The 23,025-nt window shown below is 45.2% G+C and overlaps 1 protein-coding gene across 2 annotated transcripts in view; it reads left to right on the top strand.

Moving 5' to 3' along the window:
• AARSD1 (alanyl-tRNA synthetase domain containing 1) overlaps nucleotides 1-11,514 on the top strand; it is a 312,550-nt gene extending 301,036 nt beyond the window's left edge. For both annotated transcript variants that reach the window (XM_078645329.1, XM_078645328.1), the window contains 3 exons: nucleotides 4,462-4,516; nucleotides 8,218-8,312; nucleotides 9,971-11,514. In XM_078645329.1, coding sequence (XP_078501455.1) covers nucleotides 4,462-4,516; nucleotides 8,218-8,312; nucleotides 9,971-10,109 — 289 coding nt within the window. In that variant the 3' untranslated portion in view covers nucleotides 10,110-11,514. The remainder of the gene's footprint in view (nucleotides 1-4,461; nucleotides 4,517-8,217; nucleotides 8,313-9,970) is intronic.
• The last annotated feature ends 11,511 nt before the right edge of the window (nucleotides 11,515-23,025 follow it).

Below are 23,025 nucleotides of genomic sequence, written 5' to 3' on the forward strand. Positions count from 1 at the left end.
CAATTATTCGTATCTGATGAATTCTGAGGGCGATCGTTCTGATTGTGAATGGTACCGCGGCCTCTACCTCGAGATGCCTGCTGAGGACCACCACGGCTTCCTCGTGATGACACACCATTCAGACGGTCACGCAAAGCGGGACAGTCGTATTTTATATGTCCCTCTCTTCTACAATATGCACATTGGTTATACCCAAGCATAGATCTAAAGTCAGAGGAGTCAGGACGTGACTGTATTCTGGAGGATTGTGATTGTGGTCTATATTGCTGTTGTAAATCAGTGTGATTTGAACGCGGAGGATACGCTTGCTGCAACAAAACCTTCGTTTTCAGCTCCTTCGTTTTCTTATCTACACGATCACTTTCTTCTTTCTCCCTATTCTCATAATATTGAGCCGTTGCTAATATCTGTGCAGTGGTTGAGACAGCCCATGCACTTTCTGAATTTTTCAATTTGTTGCATAGTTCTGGCAACAAATTCAACACGAATTTGTCAACAAACAACCGTTGGCCTCCCTCAGTGCCCATATCCTGACCACTATGATCGACAAATGCCTCTTCGAATCTAGTAAAGAAATCGGAGACACTCTCGTCCTTCTTCTGCTTACAAGCTGCTAATTTATCCCAGTTTACCCTCATCGCCGGCATAAGCGTTTTCATGAACGTAATTATTCTCTGGGGCAGATCCGAAATTACCTGCTCTGGCTTAGCCCCACCAACTTGTCGGCCATCAGCCGCTATTATTGCAGCCCAATCGCCGCCTAACTCATTCGCATGATTTTCCTGACGAATTTTCGCCCAAACGGGCTGTGGTACAACATTTCCGAACAGCATGTCGATGTCGGCAAGGTTCATAATAGTAGCATCTACTAATTGAGACAACTCCTTGTAGTAACCCGCCGGATTCTTGCGTGGATCAGGTAAGGACTGTTTGACTTGTAAGACTTCTGATCGCTTCCATGGGAGGTGTATCCAAACTCTTTGGAAATGCGGAGGGATCGGGGGGGCAGCACCAGGATCACCTGGCATCCATACTGGCGGAACCTCTCTCATAGGGTACTGACCAGGAGCCGCTTTCCAATTCTCAGAGTCGTCATCAAACGCCACTCGAGAATGCACTGTCGACCTATGGGCTAACAGTCGCTCTAAGGCACGTCGTACATCTCCACCTACAATCATACCGCTCGAAAATTGACTCTGAAGTTCAATCATATCGGGCGGTACGTTATCTAAATTGTTATTAAACCATTCTTCCCTCAAAAAGTTACACATTTCTTCGAACACGAATCTCTGTGTAGGCTCATTAAACTGAGAAAACGTCTCAAACCATGCGTGGAGGGTAGTTGGCAGGATGTCTTATCCACCTATGTGCCATTGTCACTAGCGTCTCTTTTTCCCTCCCACTAGGGATCTGGCTCCGTCTTTGGGGAGTTTCAGAAGTATCGGATGGAAATAACTGACCAGAAAGCGGTGAATAAAGTGTAGCAACAGTGTTAGGGATACGATTACGAACAGAAGGAGAAAGGAGAGCAGGAGCCACAACGTTTGAAGTGAAGGCAGACACAGCAGAAGCAGGCAAGGTAGTCGGGGTGGCAGGGACAAGAGGCAGAGAGGGTACAGTCAAAGGAGCAGTAGGAATAGAGACAGGTGGTGCGACAAACGTGGGACCAACAACGGGCTGACCCGCAGCCGCCGGAACAACAGGAGGGACAACCGGAGGAACAACAGGCGGAACTATAGGAGGAACTACAGGGGCCGTAGCACCCTGTGCATAAGGAGGTGGCGATTTCATCAAATACGCTAACAGGGGATCCTCCTTCGAATCCTCTTCTTTCTTATCCTGACTAGTTGGAAAAACCGGATAACATTTGTCTATCCTCATATGATGTAGTCTAGTGGAAACTTCTATTTCTTTTTCTTCCTTATCTCGCTGACATTGTTGTACAACTTGCATTATCGGAACGAAACCTTCTCTTCGATCCTTTTTAAGCTGTTTGATTTCTTTCTGCTTGGCCTCTTTACGCCATAACCGAAAAGAATCAAACATAGCTGGTCTAGCTTTCCTTTTGAATAATTTAGCTTCAAGATTATCTAAAATCGTAAGTTCAAAACTTCCATGCGGTGGCCAACTAAGGACACCATCTTTTTTCGTGTAACGGACCCAATATTTATTATAAATAATAGGACCCACACCATGTCGACTATAGAGCTCATATATCGGAGTTCCAACTGGAGGTATCGGACACGAGTCCTCCAACCGGGAATCCTTGTTGCAACATTTAAAGAGACCAAGATATCCACTATGGCTAGGCATCGTGCACACTAACCTAGTATCAAACTTCAAGGGTTACCGAAGCACTAATCCTTCGTGGAACACAAAACCCTCGGTTTTTGGCAATTGCAATTGTCAAAATAAAAACTAAGGACCAACAACTAAGAACCACAAATGCAATGGAACCATGCAAACAACAAAGCTTCAACAAGCTGAGACAACAACTAAGGACTGGGGGCGATCCACAAATACTTAACTGAGAGCTTCAATGGCGTCACCAGGAAGGCCCGTCTATCGTCTCGCTGTACGAAAGGTCTACGCCAGGCGTCGAAAACAGGTCGACAGTCAGGGCATCGGTCCGTCACAGCCGTCAGGAGGCGGGAATCTTCGCGGGAAAAATCTTCGGACCACTTATTTCGACAACAGGATCGATGAAGCGGGGTGCACCTTTTCCTCGGAGATTTCACACGAAGTTCCTCACAATCGTCAGGCTTTGGACCGGTACCGCCGATGTCGCCCCACGTTGGGCGCCAACTGAAGGACTGGGACTATTTAAGGCCCAGCGGTGCCAGGGAACAACACCTATAACCTTCGTGGGATACCTGTTTCGGCGCACAAGTGACAGAGACACGGGAGACTTCCTTCGGCGTCAAAGATCAGAGTTTATTACTGCAGGGAGGCAAAAGTCACTAGAAGTACAACAGCGTGTAGGTTCTACGAGTCTGCTTCAAATTGTGTTTCTGGCTCGCTCTCTTTTATACAAGATCTTGTCATTGCACAATATGTAAGCAAAAGGTTACAGCTCAGTTCCCACACTAAAATTCAAAAGGATCGCTTTCATGTATTCAGAACCCCGGAACATAATTACATTAACATCACCAGTTCCAACTGTAAAAGCACATCTTCCCATCATTAGGTACATTCCACTTGAGTTGTAAATGAGCAAGAGTAAAGAGACAAGAACAGCTGCTAGGAAGTCAGGCACGCCTAAAGAAAAGAGTGTGGGGGTAATATTGGAAACATGATCATAGGATCAAAGAGCTTGATCCCAGCACATGCACGGCTGAAACAATAGGCCGGTACGGCAAGATTACCCTCAAGCTGAGCCATTCGCCTCTGCAGTGTCATTCCTCCGGTCATAAAGATGCATGAAAGGAATATGCGTCTTCCGTATGGCTTGGGAACTAACAGGTCACGATGCGGACACTTGCCTGTTCACTGACTACGTGAGGGCAAGAAACAAAATGGATGCCGTATCTAAAATGGAACCCAAGGGTTCAGATGTGGAAACACGTAAATAAGGCGAACCATGCCAGGTAGTGTAGTGAAAACGCGTACATTTACCAAACTCGCCATTTACGGTTCATAGATACCAGACTCGTCCATATTCGGCAATGCCCAAAACACCGTAACGATTTTCACGGAACCTCAGAGTGCCAGCTTCTAGTGAAGATGGTAGAGTGCCAGCTTCTAGTGAGGATTGTTGAGTGCAGCATCTAGTGAGGATTGACGAACGCCAGCATCTAGTGAGAATTGTCGTGCCAGCTTCTAGTGAAGATTGACGAGTGCCAGCATCTAGTGAGAATTGTAGTGACAGCTTCTAGTGAGGATTGACGAGTGCCAGCATCTAGTGAGGATTGACAAGTGCCAGCATCTAGTGTGGATTGACGAGTGCCAGCTTCTAGTGAGGATTGACGAGTGACAGCATCTAGTGAGGATTGATGAGTGCCAGCATCTAGTGAGGATTGAGGGTGCCAGCATCTAGTGAGGATTGACGAGTGCCAGCATCTAGTGTGGATTGACGAGTGCAGCTTCTAGGGAGGATTGTAGAGTGCCAGCTTCTAGTGAGGATTGTTGAGTGCCAGCATCTAGTGAAGATTGACGAGTGCCAGCATCTAGTGAGGATTGACGAGTGCCAGCATCTAGTGAGGATTGACGAGTGCCAACTTCTAGTGAGGATTGTAGAGTGCCAGCTTCTAGTGAGGATTGTAGAGTGCCAGCATCTAGTGAGGATTGACGAGTGCAGCTTCTAGTGAGGATTGTAGAGTGCCAGCATCTAGTATCTGTGAGGTCTTCTTAGGATCACTCAGAGGTGATGCAGAGAAGCCATGCCACCACTTCTATACAAGTTATCCTCCTTCATTGCATAACATCTGATTTTTTTCTTTGTTTCTTTCTGCTGCCAAACAGGAAGGACGGGGATAATGAATTTATGAACATCATTGTCAATGAGATTGGCACAGAGGTGAGTCAGTTCCCAATTACTTGGATTGTGGAAGTGTGGCTCACCGATTAGAGCGGCAGACCCTGAGGCAGAGGTCTGGCCCGGGACCAGGGTTCAATTCCCGACGCGGAAGGGTCTTGGGCTCAATGTCCACGGACTCGATCATTCTCGCCTCGGTGCCTACTCTAATCATGGGTCCCACTCTGCAACTCTGGGCAATAGCTTGCTTAATCTCCACAACGGCCCCGAAAGCGCTAGGATGCCTGGCCTCACCTTGGAGGTGCCCAGTAAGGAGGCATCTCACAGGGAAAGCCAGGAAGGGTTCCACAGCGGTATACGGCGCCAAGATACCTTTCAGGTGATAGTGCGCTTTACAAGTATACACACATTTACATTTACATTACTTCTGGCTTATGGTTCCCTATCACTGTATTCTGAGACAATCCACATATCCTGTTGTCCTTAATAACGTCATGATTGTTAACAGCCCAGTGCGACGCTTTGATCGGTGTGATTGCGAAAAGTATACCAGTGTATTGTAGAATTCTTCACTAGGAGGCACTTGTTATGCATCAGCCTTGCGTTAGTAAATTACGTCCAGGTCTTTTTAAAAACCGGCTAGTAGCTGTCAACATGTGATGGATGAATATAATGTTTTGCTGAGCACAATGACTGATTTGGCTTCCTGTGAACTGACCTATCACAAAATGACTGCTAACCTTGCTTTCTCTGGCTGAAAGAAACCCTTGTTTATCGGCTGAGCACAGAGGTTTTCAATCAGCGGAAGTCCTTTAGAGGACCTTTATGTTCTTTACCTCTTTACCAAACGGGAGAGGGCGACATGTTGCACGTTCTGTCCTTATTAATGTTTTTTAAAATTGTTTGTTGTAACAAATATAAATTCTGATTAAAAAAAACATCAGATTAAAACACGTATATGTTTTGCATTAGCAATCAAAAAGTGCAGTACAGAGTAGAGGAGGAATTACTTATGCGGATGCACAGAATTGATTTATGTTAACTGACATACATCAGTTTTGCTGTATGAATCTATTATAGATTCGTATATTGTGCATATTTCCACCAGTCAGTGGCTTGATATCTTTTTTCAGAGTATAATCATTTGAGTGTTGCTGCCCATAGGCATGTTTTTGGAATTTGTATAGCATGCAGTGTGCCATTGGTATCGCACTGGAGTGCGATTGTTGGTCTAGTGCAGGGTTCTCCAAAGTCGGTACTGGTGGGCCGGATGCTTGCCAGATTTTTAGGATAACTACATTTATCTAAATGGGAATATATTAAACATCTGCCATGGATACTGCCTTCCAGGACAAGCTTTGGGGAACCCTGGTCTAGTGTAGCTTTCCCAAATGGTCATTGTTCTTGTTGGTGTTCACTCAGAATGATAGTTACATTCAGCATTCAAGATGATGCTCCGAGTTAGTCTTCATTTTTTGGGAGTTTATTCATGTTTATATATACATATTATCGGAATGCTTACACCAAATTACAGTTGATGGGCCACGTTATTCATGCATGTTGGAGTGTGTGCAGATGATTTTACTCCACAGGGTAACTGGTATGGCAGAGGTGCTATAAACATACGATAAGTAATATACATTTAATACATGTTCTCATATTTTGGTGCTGGTATCTTTGACCCAAAGGTGCATTCTAGGGCCACTTACATTCACTGAGACATTCAGATACCCTCTCCTGTCTCCCTGGCAGCTCCGTTATCCTTGGAAGACGGGGTAGTATCGCATATAGAGGCTTGTACATTGTACAGTATCTGATATGACTTTCCATCGGGTCTCTTACGAAATGTGGTTTCCGTGCCATGCAAATATCAAACGGTGAAGAAAAAAGTATATACCTCATTAAATAAGTCACACTAGTAAATGCTAGTATTAAAAGCTTAGCAGCTCACAACGTCGAGATTGTGGTGAGAAATGTTTAGTACTCTATAATAAAAAATTTAAAAAAACCTTGCCAATATTTAGCTGTCACTTGGCTTCACTGTGGTCATCATTTGTTCATGAGAAGACCAGACCCACTACAAATAATACTCACAACATTTTAATAGGCAAAAGTGAAAATTTTGAGTGGCCATGTTGAAATCAAAAAATATATTATTGTCCTAGAAAGAATAGAAATAAATAGAAAAGCAATGAACATGAAAAGAATACTATTATAAGGGCTGGATCACAGCAGCAGGAAATTTGATAAGAGAACTCTTGAAAATACTTAATTCCTCATTAACAGGTATTTGTAGTCTTCGTTGAACCTGGTAACTGAAGTTACGAGGCTCATCAGGATTATGAGTAGCGGTATTTTTTTAAGCCAAAATTATGCGAGCCATTAACGACTCACTCATGAGGAAGGCTTTAGTGGGGACCTAGATATGTGCCACTGCCCTGAACCAAGGCTACTCAGTAGAAAATGCTTTATAATTCAAGTGTGGTTCATAAACAAAGTAGTTAACAGGTATGAAATATTGGCTGATATACCTTAAAAAATATTATTCATAGTTTGGGGGCACTGCCAATGTCTGGTCAGCTATACCATCAGATTTGGACTCACAACCTCTTATGGCCCACTTAAATGTGCAATAACTGGGGTCACTCCTGCAGAAGAGTCATATTCATAGAGGAATTGAACACCATGCATTGCCCAGGAGATCCTTGCTGAAAACCTCTCATTAAGGATTGTACAACAACTCACGCCAGAATAATAGTCCAATGTCTCAAACCAGTATTGAGCATGCCAGTAGTGCATCCAGTGGGCCTAGCTAGATGTTGGCTTGTTGCCCAGCACCAATCATGCCAAATGTTAAAAGAAAAAAAACACTTGGGGTAATAAGCAAACAGACATTATAAGGGTATCGAGTCCGCTGTTTTTGATGTGAAAGTGCGTTTTGTTCGATAACAGAGGAGCGACTTCTCATTTGGTGGGCTGAACCTGTGTGCTGCTTTAGATACAGGTTTGCTCTACAGGAGTTGGGGGGTATCATGTGCAGTGATTGGCCTGTTTAGATCTTTTCTGGCAAATAGGGTGTTGGAGGTACAACAGGAAGAGCTCTAAGGCCTTCAAATAGTAGTGAACAGTGAGCATGACGGGTGTACCTATTAATGTTACTGTTAGTGAGTCAATATAGACTTGGCTCACAACTTCTGATCTGGTGTTGCAGACTAACAGAAAGATAAGATCAGTGCTGGTCTAGTCTTTGCCTGTGCTGAATAACTTGTTCTCTCCAATATGGCCTCGGTGTTACTGGAGACTAAGTTCTACTCCAGGAAAACAGAATCATCCAGGAGCAGCGCCGGGGACTTTTTAAATGGTAGGATTATCTCTCCAGGATTTATGGAAAAAATAAAAGGCTGGCAAAGCGCAGATCATTAGCCGGGCTTAATCTATAAATGAGTGGAACAGGAGTTTCTCCTTTTTGTCTCCGTGTTTTTTTCTTCATATTTGCGGCTTATCTAGTGCAAAAACGCAGGTTGTGAACATTGTGTGGGAAAGTGTTTAGTTTGCAAAGAGAACAACAATACACGTCCTACAGATGAGCATGGGTGTGATTGACGATAACGAGCCAGTGACTCTGTACTCTGTCTACAGAAAGGCTCTCTTAATCAAGGGATATCATGCAAAAGCTACACATCGTGAGTCTAAAACTATTGACCTGTTTTCCTATTGTCTTCTTTACCATTGTTTATTGACAGGAAACCCTGATATTCCTAACAGTCGGAGATGAGAAAGCTGCAGGATTATTTCTGCTGGCGGGACCCACAGATATGGTGGAAAAATTGGGACCCAGGTACATTATATCTTCAATTCTGAATCTTATTTTATCCCGATTACCTAGTCTGGTCTCATGACTTAACATGAAATGATTTTCCAGCAATAAAAGTTCAGCTAACTGAGCAGTTCTAACAGCGTTGTATAAAGTAACACTCATTTTGTGTATTTTTTCTGTACTTGTGCTGTTTTTTCGTTCCCCAGTTAGCAAGAATTGAGGCTCAAGTAGCTGAAAACTGCATAGTTGGGTGATTATGAAATTCAGATTCATATGCACATTGTTTTGCATATACTTTAGATTTGTCATACCTCCAACATCCTTTCTTCAGGACTGCCTTGAATTTTACTGCTGCTGTGCCAGTGTAAACTCCTTAACCAGGGGACCCCACTTTGTTTCTGAGTGATTAAGTTAAATGCTTCGTCAGTATTTCTGAACTTTAAAAAAACTAAAGATTAAAACAGATAAGCTTGCCCTGTACTGAGCCAAGGGCCCAATTCACGAAGTCATTTGCACATCAAAGTTACATGTGCATATATCTTGCTTCAAAGATGTGAATCCACTTTTTGAATTGAAAACGTGTGAATTTATACTATAGCCGGCTGCCGAGGGCTATACCGGATGTTAAAGGCCTTAAACCTGAGTTAGGGCCTCTAACGTGGGAGAGACTTTAGAAATCAGTATAGCATGAGGCAGAATAGCTTTAAGGATATTAGAACATTCCACCCACTCGTAATCTCGTGAAGAAACATAAAGACAAACACCGGAATGTTCAAGCAGAAGGCTTATATCCGCAGTTATAAGCCTGGAGCTACTCTATTGTGGTCAGTACTAGCTAAGCAATTTACTCACCAAAATGTTTACACCAGTATGGCATACTTTTACGTTTGAGCAGATTTGGATGTGTAGTTTGCAGGGTGCTGATGCCTTGTTAAGTGATTTTCACAAACCTTTTTTATAAAGCACGCCTTCTCCCCTGGATACTATCATAAATGAACTCTTGTCAACAGGAGGCTGAGAATGGGGAGGGAACATGACCAAAATTGATGGTGTTGAGGAAAACGTGTTTCTCTACGGGAAATGATATGCCCTATTTCGAGATACTTTCAGAAGTATAAATGTGCACTTTCTGCAGCGGAAATACTTCGTGAATTTGCATAAAATTGTATATTTACTCCTTCAGTGCATTCCCTGTACCGTGCATTCCCTGTACCTGCAGATGCACTGAAGGCATAGAGATGCCGCCAGGCACACAAGGATCTCGAACTATGGTCGGTGATCCTAAGCCAGAGGAGCAGTGGCCAGGACATCATACCTAGTGGGCTACCAACCAAACTTTAAGTGATGCTCATAGTCTCCACAGCCTGTGCTTCTTCGTGACCCAGAGTCTCTAAACGCAATACAGCTCACCTTTCAGAAGAACCATGCTTTCCCTGTAATAGACTCTGTCCTGGCCACTATTTCTCATCTAGTCGGCATCAAAAAGTTATGTGGTGCTTTTTCAAGGGTGCTATGGGTTTTCGTTCTATGGGCCGCCAGACTTTCTTGAATGACGGAGAATTGTGTCCTGTTTATGGTGCTCAAGGTGTAAGTGGCAATGGGAACAGGAACATGAAAAAATGACCTGTCCTTAAGTGCTGTACTCTTCTTACAGTTTTATTTTCCTTTATTTGGGACAGAGTGGCAGAACTCTTGGAAGGCAAAGGAGCCGGCAAACGAGGGCGCTACCAAGGCAAGGCCAACAAGATGAGCCGGCGCGCCGAAGTGGAGGAGCTATTACAGCAATCTGTGAAGGAACTGAGCACGAAGGAAGAATGAATAGGACATTCAAGGAGCATGAACAGGACTGTGCAAATACAGCACTTAAAATCTTGCCCAAAGGTCTCAAACGTGAAAGCCCTTACGTCGTGTGAATAGCAATATTCTCAGGAAATAAAATATTACATTTTTAATTTACTTCTTTATGGTTAGTTGGCAAATTATGTTATTAAGATTACTTTGTTTACAGTTCGTGGTGAAAAAACAACCTCTATTTTGTTGTGGAAATAAGGCAGTCTATTTTTAATTCTTTGGTCCGAATTTCAGCATCATATAAACAGTTTCCTTAGTTTCTTTTATATGCATACAAGTATACATGTCAACGCATTTTGACCCTGTTGCTAGCTGTAGTGTTATACAAGACAAACGTTATGATATCCTGCTGTCTCCAGTAGATGTCATATTGAGAGAGATTTTTCCGAGACAAAACCAGGTTCCTGTCAGAAGATGGACACAAACAAGCATTGGTAAAGCCAATAGGTTTCGCCTATGTGAGATCTATTGCCTTTGTCAATGTTTTTTTTAGAAATGTTGCACAGCTGCAGTGGCAGTTGTGCAACATGGCTTAAATTAAAGAAAGAAGCGCCATAATGTAGTGTGATAGCGCTAACATTTTCTTTAGTTTCAGCCATTTTACACAGCAGCCCGCTGCTTTGCAACATGTCTAAAAAACATTGACAAAGCCACTCGCATAGATGAAACCTGTTGGCTTTGCCAGTGCTTGTTTTTTCTAGCTAACCCATGATCAGCGCCAAATGTGAAACCTTCAGGGTGCATAGTAGAACGATGACTGTGCCCTCTTCCTCAGCAGGGGGCACAAGTTAGTGACGATCTGGGAAATGTTTTCACAAGAGCTAGGAAGTTAAGCAAGCTATGCCATCTACAGAAAGGTGTCCCAGAAATACGGTGTTACAGCTTGCTCTGAACAGCACACAAAACATGCTGACATTTGTTTGCGTAGCACTTTTTACCATAAGTGGGATGGGTATGCCCAGAAGTGGGTCCCTTGCTCACTGTGCCACTGGATTCAAGCTAGTCTGGCTGATGAAGGGTAATACCCAGAAACCAGCCCCAGGATGCTTGTTTCCGGTCCAGGAAGGGGCTGGTTTGGCAGCTCGGTATGCACTGTTCCCATGAGGCACAGACTGATTTGCATACGGCTGGGTCTTAACTGGGGTGGCATGGTGAGCAAAAGAACAATCTCTTGACTGGTGGTGAATGTATGATTTATTCAGCATTCCGTCCATCATTTGTTTGTGTAGGATGTATAAAAGAGGGCCGAATGAATTTTCACACAGTTTAAAGAAATTTTATTTTTTACTCAGCATCTTTTTGCACACCCATTATTCGGATCACTGCTACAGGTGGCTGAAGACTTCCGTTGCAAAATAAATAAATAAAGATATTTACAGCGTGACTTTCTTCTTACCTTCTTAACTAATCTATCGTGATTTCAGTAGTTAATGGAACACTACATACAGTGGTTATGCCGCTTTAACACACCCGAGGCATAGGACGGTGAGCTGGCACTCGAGTGCAATCTCTGCTCAGCCCACCTGAATCCCCTGTGTGCTTCGCTCAGGGCTGGACTGGGAACCCAAAGCAGCCCTCGAAATTGTGTCAATCCAGTCCTCAAACGAGGGAAGGGTGAGGGGGGGGGGGAGGTGTCTACGGCACTGCTGCTTTTCTTACTGATGGACGATATTGCACCACTGCAAAACCGGCCGCCGATAACAAAACTGTCCCCCACTGCTGTAAAATCCGGCACCCAGCCTTCCCGCCTCCCGGGGAAACGCCTGATGCCCGCTAGGGCCAGTCCGGCCCTGGCTTCGCTCCTAGCTCCTTATACCACAAATGGTTATTGACTTCTTCAGTCTCTGGTAACCGGCTTCTCATGTCCCATCATGGGAATTCGGGGCACCACGAAATGGATGGTGTGGAATTATAACCCCACTTTAAACTCAAATTCTGTTTTGGGCAGTTTTGAACATCACAGGCTTTCAACCCGACCCCAAAAGGCGGCTGCTCAAGCGTACAGCTATACAAATTAAGAAATATATAAAGGCTTCTAGGAAGCTTGAAGGTGTCAGCTACTGCTACGACTCCCTGTGGCTTGACCGACCACTACGATCAAGGGGCATAACCCAGCGAAAATAGGAACAGTCATATTTAAATTTGGGGACAATTGTTGCATGGTAAGCAAGAATTAATGAGTAATGAAAAAGAGGGCGAAAAGTGCTATGACGTGGTTAGCTTTGACCATGCCATAGCATTTTCCTCTAGTTTTAGCAGATGTGCGACGTGCAGTGCAATGTTTTAAAACCGCAGCGGGGTGATTTGGGGCTGGCAGCCAACAGGAAGGACAAGGGTGGGGAACAAAGAATGTGCAGCGGGAGGAGGGCGGTGGGGTAGGTTGGAGAGAAAGACAGGGGAGGGGTGGTGTGATAAAAAATATCAGACAGCTAGAGAAGGGGCGAGGGTGTTTTAAAAAGAATGGACACCAACATTAAAAGGGTATGCCCAATTAATATGGCTGAAAGAAGCTTGCAATTACCTCAGTACACTTTTACTAGTAATGCATGTCATGGGAAAAGATGTAATTTGGCTTTAGATCTGTTGCTCTGTCTAACTGATCATCATGCAGAATAATCGATCTTACAATTGGAAACATATTACTGACAAAAGCCTGCCCTGCTCTCCCCATAAGAAATTCCTGAACCATGCTTAATGGTCTTTTGGTCAGATTCTGTATTGCGTGTGCCAAGCCCCTCATTTTTCCTCTTCAAGTTGCCTTCCAATGCTGGTTTTTACAGTTTTTTCCCGTCATTTCAGTTTGATCTGTGTGTAACACTGAAATGCCGTGCTCTATGAATAACTAAACAGAAAATGTTTTGCTTTGGCTCGTTACCACAATTGAGTGGTCACACAAGCCTCAAAGATGTCAGACCTTTCTCCCAACTCCTTGAACGTTTTGCCACCCTCTTCCTCGGCAATCAGAGCAATGTTATTTTCTAGGTGCAACACGGTGTCTCCTTTCTAGTGATGACCTTGGAATATTGGGAACTGCTTTCTTAATGTAAGCAAGGCACGGCTTTAGGGAACCTCCCAACACAGAAGCAAATAGATAAGGAATATAACTCATGCACTTAGTTCAGAGCGTTTTACCAATGGAGCAGTTCTAGCTCTGTTTTCCAGCAGGTAATAACTCCCTGAGTGTATGGATACCGTCTCTTATTTGTAACTTAGGGCCTCATTGCAATGTCATTGGTCAGACCACTGACAGCCCTTTGGTCCAACCACCCTATTACGTTACTGGTGGTCAGACCCACAGCTGTCGGACACAACACCGCCACCTCCACCAGGGTCATAGATCCAGACAATGCATTGGTCGGAAAAGCGTCCCAGACTGGCGGTGGTGCTAAGCCAGACACCAACGTCAGAATTACAATTGCTTTTTCTGACAACCTTTTCATGGTGGGCATCCCACCATGAAAAGGCAATGAGCGGTGCCCCAACAGGGGCATCGGAGCCCATAGCAACATGTGCCTCTGTGCACATGTAGTGGCCCCCTACCATACCATTGTCATGTGTGCATCATGTGCCAAGCATGCCACGTGCACTGATTTACTGAAGGTGCTGCACAGCGGAGGCATCTGCTGCAGCATATTCCTGGTGCTCTAGCATGCCCCCGCTGTGGTAGTGCCAACTTCGGACCACCAATCCGACGGTCCAATCCTAATACGGCAGTAGAACCGCCAAATGCTTGTTGGGCGGTCTCCCGACCGCCGCAATGGCTGTTTGCGGTCCAACTGTCGGCATCGTAATAAGGCCCTCAGTTTGTTGCATTGAGATTGTATTCAGGTAAACGGTTTAAGCTAATAAACAACGATTAAAGAAGTTGCACGGGACTGCAGAGGCATGCATTCTTTAGGACTGCGTACGAAAAGCAAAACAAGCATGAGTTAAAGTAAAAAACAAAACAAAAATAACGCTGTGACGTGGTCACAGCGTTATAAACAGAAACAGTGGTTCCTGTGGAATAATAAAGTATATTTGAATTGCTAATATTATATGCACAATCGGAATGAAGTGATGGGGATATCAAAAGGAGAAGAACGTACACAACACAGTATTGGATATAACAAATTGTAGCTTTTATGTACATATATATAAGAAAAAAAGTTATTCAAATGAACAGGGCATTGTGTCCCCAGTGAACATGGAACCTACAATAATTTGTGACATATTTGTGACAAATAGAAATAGTTTCCAACAAAATATTAAAGTTGACCATCCAAAGAAATCTGTAATAGGAATGGTTCGCTTTATTTTCGTCTACGGTGTTTCGACCCCTATGGGAATGAGGGGTCTCTTCAGGACCTAACAATATAGGGACATCTATAATACTAGAAAAGTCAATAGGCAAATATAACTAATGTATACATATTGAATGGTAATACAACATAGACAACTTACCCCAGTGAGGGGAATGAGAAAGATGACAGGGAAGGTGTCAAATTGCAGAATGACTCAAAGCTATCGACGCCCTCAATGGCAACATCTCACTGGCGGACTCGGTAAAATCTCTAGGTTTCACCCATGACCCAACTGGACATGAAAAATCACATCCGCTAAAAGCGCCTTTCTCAACTTGAGACTACTGTACAAAATAAAACCCTTCCTCCCTCCCTACCAAGGACCTTCAACAAGCCACCCAAGCACTGGTGCTCTCCAGAATCGACTACGGGATCACAGCCCTGACTGGCACTGCAAAATCCCACCTCGCCCCCTTGAAAACAACCATCAATGCAGCAGCCAGACGTCACCCGAACTAAAAAAATTTGAACACATCTCCCCTGCACCCAGAGAACTCAAATGGCCCCCAATTGAGCTATGAGCCAGCTTCAGAACTGCCTGCCTCACACACAAAGCCCTCCACACAGGCAAACCAGAATACCTAGCTGCCAAACTCAAAAGAGCTGGCCAGTTCAGGAACCTCAGAAGCACCAATACTCTTCTACTCATCCTGCTAAAAACTCGCTACCAAAAAACGGGGACCGGATCGTTTGCTGGAAACACTCCCAAAATCTGGAACTCCAGCCCCCCTCACATCAGAATGATCCCCTTGTTTCCAAAATTCAAAAGCCTGCTCAAAATCCTCTTTCTGGATCGTTCTCAAGCGAGCAGATAGGAGACAAGGAAGTTCTTTAATCGGCACGTGACCAACGTCACTGAGTCGGATCTAGAAAACGTCCCAGAGACTCGTATTGTTGTGTCAAGAAACCCTCTAGACTCTCGACCCAAAGACTGTGGATTACCAGTTTACATTACTAAGTCACCCTCGCTGAAACTATGCTTTTATCTTCCTGTGCTTTACGACAGCGGTATGGTGACAATTGATCTATGTCTCTGTAAAGGAACGTATAATGTATTTGTTGTCTCCATGTGCAGGTACCTGCTATTACTTATATGTCCGTTTCACTATGTTCACCTGTATTCTCTGTACTGCCCATTTGCACATAAGTTACTTGTTGTGAAGCACTCTGATACCCTCGAGTCCAGCAAGAGCTATACAAAACTTGTAAAATAAATAAATTAAAATAAAGTTATAATTGCCCATTGACTCATGCTTGTTCTAATTCATTTCTACTTTACCACATGTGCAGTGCCTAGCTGGGTCCCATGTGAGTAACCATTTGTTTCACTTCTCACTTCCTGAGGTGCACATACATCACGATGACAGGTTATCCATCCTTTCAGGTACAGGCCTCCTCCATTCTTCCCATACAGCAATGCTATACCTGTACCCTTCTTCTCTTGTATTCTAGATGTCCCTATATCGTTCTGTCCTGAAGAGACCCCTCATTCCCATAGGGGTCGAAGCGCCGTAGACTAAAATAAAACGAACCATCCTATTACATATTTCTTTGGATGGTTGACTTTAATATTTTGTTGGAAACCATTTGTATTTGTCACAAATATGTCACAAATTATTGTAGGTTCCATGTTCACTGGGGACACAATGCACTGTTCATTTGAATAACTGTTTTTCTTATATATATATATGTATATAAAAGCTACAATTTGTTATATCTAATACTGTGTTGTGTACGTTTCTTCTCCTTTTGATATCGCCATAACCCATCACTTCATTGCAATTGCGCATGTAATATTAGTATTTCAAATATACTTTATTATTCCACAGGAACTACTGTTTCTGTTTATAAACATAGGTACCCTGGTTCCGTTGTCAGTAGGGTTCCCTTGTAACTATTTTTTGACTAATTGTACAAAAGCACACAGTACGCCGGCCTGTATGAATGGGAGGGCAGGTGGGGGTAATGAGGAAGGGCGTATGGTAATGGATGTTTGCGGGTGAGTGGGACAGAGGGGGGAGAAGAAACAGACTTAAGGGGAACACATTTGCAAAGAATTAATGTAAAAGATACCTCAATGCACAAAAGCACACAGTATGCCCGCCGCAAGTGCATGAATGGGAGAGCAGGTGGGGGCGGTGAGGCAGCGGCGTATGTAAATGGATGTTGGAGAGTGGGTGGGGGATAGAAGAAACTGACTTGAGGGGATGAGGGGACCAATTTTGCAAAGAATTAATGGAATCTTCGCGATGTACATTACAGTTCCGAGGGGCTTGTCATGACGGGCACATCCTCGTTGTGGAGGATGAGAGAAGCATAAATTAAGGAGAGCTCGGAAACTGAGGCCATGGCGTTGAGGTCTGTCTCACTAAAGAGACAGCCTGCAGAAGATGCACTCTGATGGAGTGAGAAAAAGTACCTCTGCATGAGTGCAAGTACAGATAGGAAGCAGTACTTGGTCTAAGCTCAACTGCATGGACACACACGTAGCCCGGGGAGGAAGCAGGAGGGAAGGAGAAGTTGCTGTCCAATAAGCAGCAAGAAATCGAGAACGACGTGGGAGCCAACATTTGGAAAGTAAAGGTAAGTAATGGGCAGCTATAGGCCCCTTTTAAGATTTCGTTTTTTGTTACATAAGATTTTTCAAGCTCTGTGTAAGCACTGTACAGGCGAAATCTAAAAATGGAGTTTCCACTTTAGTTCTTGATGTGTATACATTTTTTGGGAGGCATACCAAGGTTGACTCACTGGCTGTGAGTTTCTGAACATCAAGGATTTGGTGAGTTTGCTCTGCATTTATTGCCCTGGTGCTCTAGTAAGAACAAAGCCAATAAGACTCCTGCATCCACATCGGGATTTTGCATCACCGTAAGGGGGAGTGTCGTATTATGAGATCACTGGATTCACATTCCACTGTGCCATGGAAAAGTCGGTTTTGAGAAGTGGGTGTTCTTAGATCTTTTGGGGCTTAGATATGCAGGGGAAAAGTCCATTACATCTACACTTGGTTATAAAGGTAGATAGGTGATTCCTCACCACCCAAGCCCATGGCCCCCATGCTCATAAGGAGCATAAGAGGAAACAGCACGTCACTGTAAATGTAAATGTCGGAATTTGTAAAGCGCACAGCTACCTCCACCGGAGGTGTCCCGGCGCTGTCCGTATACCGCTTAGGAACCCTTCCTGGCTTTCCTGGGAAATGTCCACTCCTGGGCACCCCCCAGGTGCAGCCAGGCATCCCAGCGCTTTTGGGGCCGTTGTGGAGACTAAGCAAGCTATTGCCCAGAGTTGCAGCGTGGGACCCATGATCAGAACAGGCACTGAGGCGAGAATATCCAGTCAGGGGAATTAATGAGCCGGAGACCCGCCGAGGCAGGAATCGAACCCTGGTCCCTGGCCAGAGCTCTGCATCAAGGTCTGCCTGCTCTAACCATTGAGCCACACTTCTCCACTTCTGTGATAGAGAAGAGAGGATAGTAGAACATATTAGAGACTAAGGATAGATTCAAGAGCATTGTGTGTATTTCTAGTCATTATTATGAAAGAATGTTGAGAAAGTATATATTCCAATCAATCAGGAGTTTGTAAAGCGTGGCTACTCATCCGTGAGCGTCTCAAGGTGCTGAGAGGGGTAGGTGGGATGCTGATCTGTCTGGGCGTGGAGGTTCAGTTGAAGAGCCAGGTCGTTGAGATCGTTCCTAAATTGGGTCAGTGATGGATATTGCCTGAGGTGGAGGAGTAGGGTGTTCCAGGTCTTGGCGGCGAGGTAGAAGAAGGATCTTCCTCTGGTTCTGGTCTTGTGGATCCATGGGATGGTAGCCAGAGCAAGTTGGGCGGAGCGCAGTTGTCTGGCGGATACGTGGAATGAGAGACAGTGGTTCAGGTTTGCTGGTCCTACGTAGTGGAGAGCTTTGTATGCATGTGTGAGGACCTTGAAGGTGATTCTCTTGTTGACTGGGAGCCAGTGGAGTTGTTAGAGGCGTTCTGTGATGCGGCTGTGGCAGGGAATATCAAGGACCAGTCTGGCTGCAGCATTTTGAACATTCTGTAGTTTCCTGAGCTGGTTCTGGGTGACGTCGGTGTAGAGTGTGTTGCCATTGTCTAGTCTGCTGGTGATGAGTGCGTGGGGGACCATGTTTCTGGATTCTGTGGGGATCCAGCTGAATGTCTTTCAAAGCAGGTGGAGCGTGTGGAAGCAGCTAAAATATAATAAGTACCTTATTATCTGAATCCAGGGCTGGCTTTCACTGAGCACAAAGATTCTGCAAGAAATGATGTGCCCCTTGGGAGCTTTCTTGTCTTTTCTTTATTTCTTCTTTCTGTGTTTCAAAACGCTTTTCCGCTTAACAGATACCTTCAAGTCATTGCCGAACTCTTGCCTCAGCATAGCTCACTTTTCTATACTTATTTAGCTCCTCTCTCTCTGTTTCCTCTGTTACTCGATTTCTCAATCTTTTCACCGCTAAAATGCATAGCTTCTTTTCCCCAGACTTTGTATATTTATCTTTTTTTTGTACTATTGCGTTGTCATTCATTGCCTTTATGAATCTCCTTTTTCATTGTCTTTCCTATGCTATCCATACTGCCTTGCCAACAATCACCCTCCTAAATCACGCACTCCTTCCAGTTCGCCCCTCCTTTGTCTCTTCCTTCTTTATTTAACTTGTCTTCTTCTAGGATTTATCTTTTCAAGCACGCTTCTGATAATTCTTTACTTCAAAGCCTTTTCTCTAGTCCTCTTCTCCAGCTAATATCTGCCCTTTTGTTTATATTCTAAGTTTTTGACATTAGGATTCTTCTAACCGTTCCTGAGTCACAATTGCTTGCTGCCACACTGTGGCCGCCATATAAGGGTCTGTGTCCTAAGTCTGATAAAGCTGTCATTCATTTTCAGCTGTCCATAGATAAATCTCGCCCCTCCCCAATATGCAAGCTATCCTGCATGGCTGCAAACCTTATCATGCTAGTCAGCGCATTAATACAATCTGGCTTGGAGAACAATATTAGTACCTATATGGCTGCTTCTATTAAGAGCACGAATCAAATGTTAGCACAGAACTTAGCTGCAAGATTGCTGCTGGTCTCAGAATAATGGTCCATAATTTGTCCACTTTGAGAGATCTCCAGCTGACGTTTAAGCTCTAGTAAATCTTCTAGAACTCTCCACGAGTATTACAACCTATGAAGGCCCTGCAGTCCACAAATCAGTTTTTCCGGTTATCACCCTGCCCCATTAGACAGTTGAGAATAGGTAGTAGAGCTTTCTCGCTTCCACTACGTAGAGCATCAAGGGCCACCTGTGTGAAAACACATTAGAAATGATCAGAAAGTGGCAGGAATATTCTGTGAATTTTGCACTACCTATGTTTTTAACCTGACTTAGGAACTTGAGTAGGCCTTAAAACCCGGGCTCCTTGTGCTTTGGAGAAAGGGTCACTAGAGCAAGAGTGGCCCTCTAACCGGGTCTTTGTTTATAATTGCAGAGCCGGGTCTAGGACAAAGGTGGTTGGGCAGAAGGAACAAGGCAGTATAGACCCGGGCGGCCGGATATGGTTGGTCATTGGTGTAAATATTTGCAGAAACCGATTGGCACGTGAAGCAGCCACTGCCAGCATGTACCCACTTCTGCCTGTGCACAAGCAGCAACACAGAAGCTTCAGTATCGGCATTGAGCTGCGAACCGGAATTCTTATGTTATCCCGGATCCCTCCCTATGGAGAAAGACTGGAATGGTCATCCGGATCTGAAGCTGGGTGAGAGTGGTTCTGGGTCTTAGTAAACGTCATCCCAAGACATGGCCACCAGCCATGACCCGTACGAGTTAACTGCGAGTACCATGCATTGGAATCCTTGCTTTGCATTGTGGAGCAGAGCAATGCATTTCCAAGCTGGCAACTCTGGGTCTTTTGTAAGTACCTCAAATGTAAGCTTGCCTCCGAGCATCATCTGACCAGAGTTCATTCTGCACTTGCAACAGCTTCTTTCGTGCTACAGTTTAAGCATATGGTGTCACTTCTAAGGTCTTTTCATTATGCTAATTTTCTGCTCAATAAGCTCGACTTGTCTATAACTGCTTTCTCTTCAGATCGAACATATAAAGATAAACAATTATGTGATTAGTGCACCTATGCCATGCATAAGTCCTTTTTAGGTTTTGCCTAGCCAATGCGTACGAAGTACGCATACGCTAGCAAAATCTTATGTTTTCCTCTGTGGGGTCGGGTATCCGCCCCCTCCTCCCATTGGCTAGCTCCATAAATGGAGGCTAGCCATTGGGAGACGGCTCTGTCCGTCAATCCCAGACCAGATTCGGGGGCGTTCCCGAGATTTTTTCCATGGGCGTTCCCTCTCGCGTTCTCTCTGTGTAGTCATGCGGCGGTGAGCGGGGTTATTTTTTTGCTTTCCTCAAGTCATGTTTTTGTCATTGCGCCGAAGATGGCGCCGGGGCCCGTCGACTTCTCGTTGCTCCAAGAAGTCCAGGTGAGTGCTCAGCATTTTGATTTGATATCCCGCCCCCCTCCCGCTGTCCGTGTGTGCCCCGTTCCCGCCCCCCCCGCTGTCCGTGTGTGCCCCGTTCCCGCCCCCCCGCTGTCCGTGTGTGCCCCGTTCCCGCCCCCCCCGTGTTTCCGGCCCGTAAATGCTTCCGCTGCACCCCCGCCCGGACAGGGCAGGCCTGGAGAGCCACCGGCCCGACTGCAGGCAGCGCTGTGGCGAGCTGGAGCCATGCCGTCCCGGCCGCTTCTCCAAAGCCCCAGGGCGCTCGTCTGCAGGAGTGCGCTCGACAGAGAGGTCCGCTGCAAAACACGGAGGTGGCGGAGCGGGAAGGGCGGGCGGCAGGTGATGTAAGAGCCGCCACCCGACCCCTGTGCGCTCAGGCGAGCGGGCGGAGGAGCTCAGTCTCACCGCGGGGCTCCCCTGCCTGCTCCTAGCCACGTCCCGCCCTCAAAGGTCTCCAGATTTACGTTCGCTTCACAATTTATAGTTGCAAAGTGACACACGCTGCTTGGTATCACCCTGTTACCCGACTCTCAATGTACTTTCTAGCGCCTGTCCGGTTTGATAACAGCAAATGTTTGCTACTTGGTCTCCAGCCCTCTCAGGTGGCTCTCATTGACGTCACTTGTAGTTACGCTCAGTGGAGTAACGCATCCGTAGCGATGCAAACTGCAGGATAGAAGCTGCAATCCTGGCGGGTGCAATCAGCCATTCATACTCCTGAGGCTTATACAATCAACAGGGCTTTAAGTGGGATGTAAAAACTGGGGGGGTCTCTCAAACGGCCGTGGCCAATGTAATAAAGGGCGTCTTAAAAATACTTAAGCTAATAATCTGTGTTTAGCCTAGTGTGCCACCCGACTTGTATTTTGCTGTTTCTGTCATTGCATTCAGATATATGATACAACAAGTAACATCATACCTTCAACGAGTCAGGGCTATTGGCTTTGCCAGTGGTTGTTAGTGGTGTTCTTGCATTCTGTGCCCCTGACGCGCAACGGTCTCTAGCTCACATGGCATTGCGTGTATCCCTTCTCTCTCTGCATCCCCGAGCCTCGATACCATGTGGGTCGCTGGCTCTACCGACTGCACGCTTAATACTGATGCAAGGTCGCTGCCAGCTCTGCCTCTGAACCGCAGACTTACAATTACCACTGACAGAGTCAACATTACTGCTACAAGGTCTCCCGCGTTTCCTTTCCTGTAAGCCGGACCTATGAAGCGTATTTAAAGGAAACACGAATAAGAAAAGGAACTTTTCTGATCTTCGTATTTTAAGGAGTATGGAGGGGGAGGTAGACGTATCTTTGAAAGCAGCACTTTATATGAGCAGGTCCTGACGGCTCTCAGTGCGTGCACTTCTCAACAGCGTTCATTGACATTAATGAGCCAGTCCCGGCACTTCGGAACAGGGCCACTAAACCTAAAATGTAACAGCATTTAGTGGACATTGGTAGCACTTCTAAACAGAGCCACTTAGGAGCTTGGGAAGGTGTGTACTTCTCAACAGGGCCGCAGTGCATGAATAATGCAGACCGGCACTTCTTATTAGGCCTCAAATACGTGCACGGTAAAGTGCTCACAGTTTTAATCCATCCATACACCCATCCATCCATGCACCCATCCATGCATGCACCCATCCATGCATGCACCCATCCATGCATCCACCAACTCATCCATTCAAGCATTACAACAAGAGCCCGCAGCTCTCCTTCGTCTCTCCTCGCCCCCTTCCCTGAGTCCACAGCTCTCCTTTGTCTCTCCTCGCCCCCCCCTTCGTCTCTCCTCGCCCCCCCTTCCCTGAGCCCGCAGCTCTCCTTCGTCTCTCCTCGCCCCCCCTTCCCTGTGCCCTGCCCTGCTATTGTAAATGACCATACCATTTATTTATGTTAAAAAAAAACATAAAGAAAAATAATGTCAAGAGCAATGCCAATAGCTCTAACTTTCACAAAGGCAAAACCATTGCATTGTAAATGCTTGTTGTCTCAAAGTTGGCTACAGCAGTACTGTGCATAACTCGGGGTGCGCCCAAACAGCAAAGATTA

Source organism: Lissotriton helveticus, chromosome 5_1, assembly GCF_964261635.1.
Source record: "Lissotriton helveticus chromosome 5_1, aLisHel1.1, whole genome shotgun sequence".
Taxonomy (NCBI): domain Eukaryota; kingdom Metazoa; phylum Chordata; class Amphibia; order Caudata; family Salamandridae; genus Lissotriton; species Lissotriton helveticus.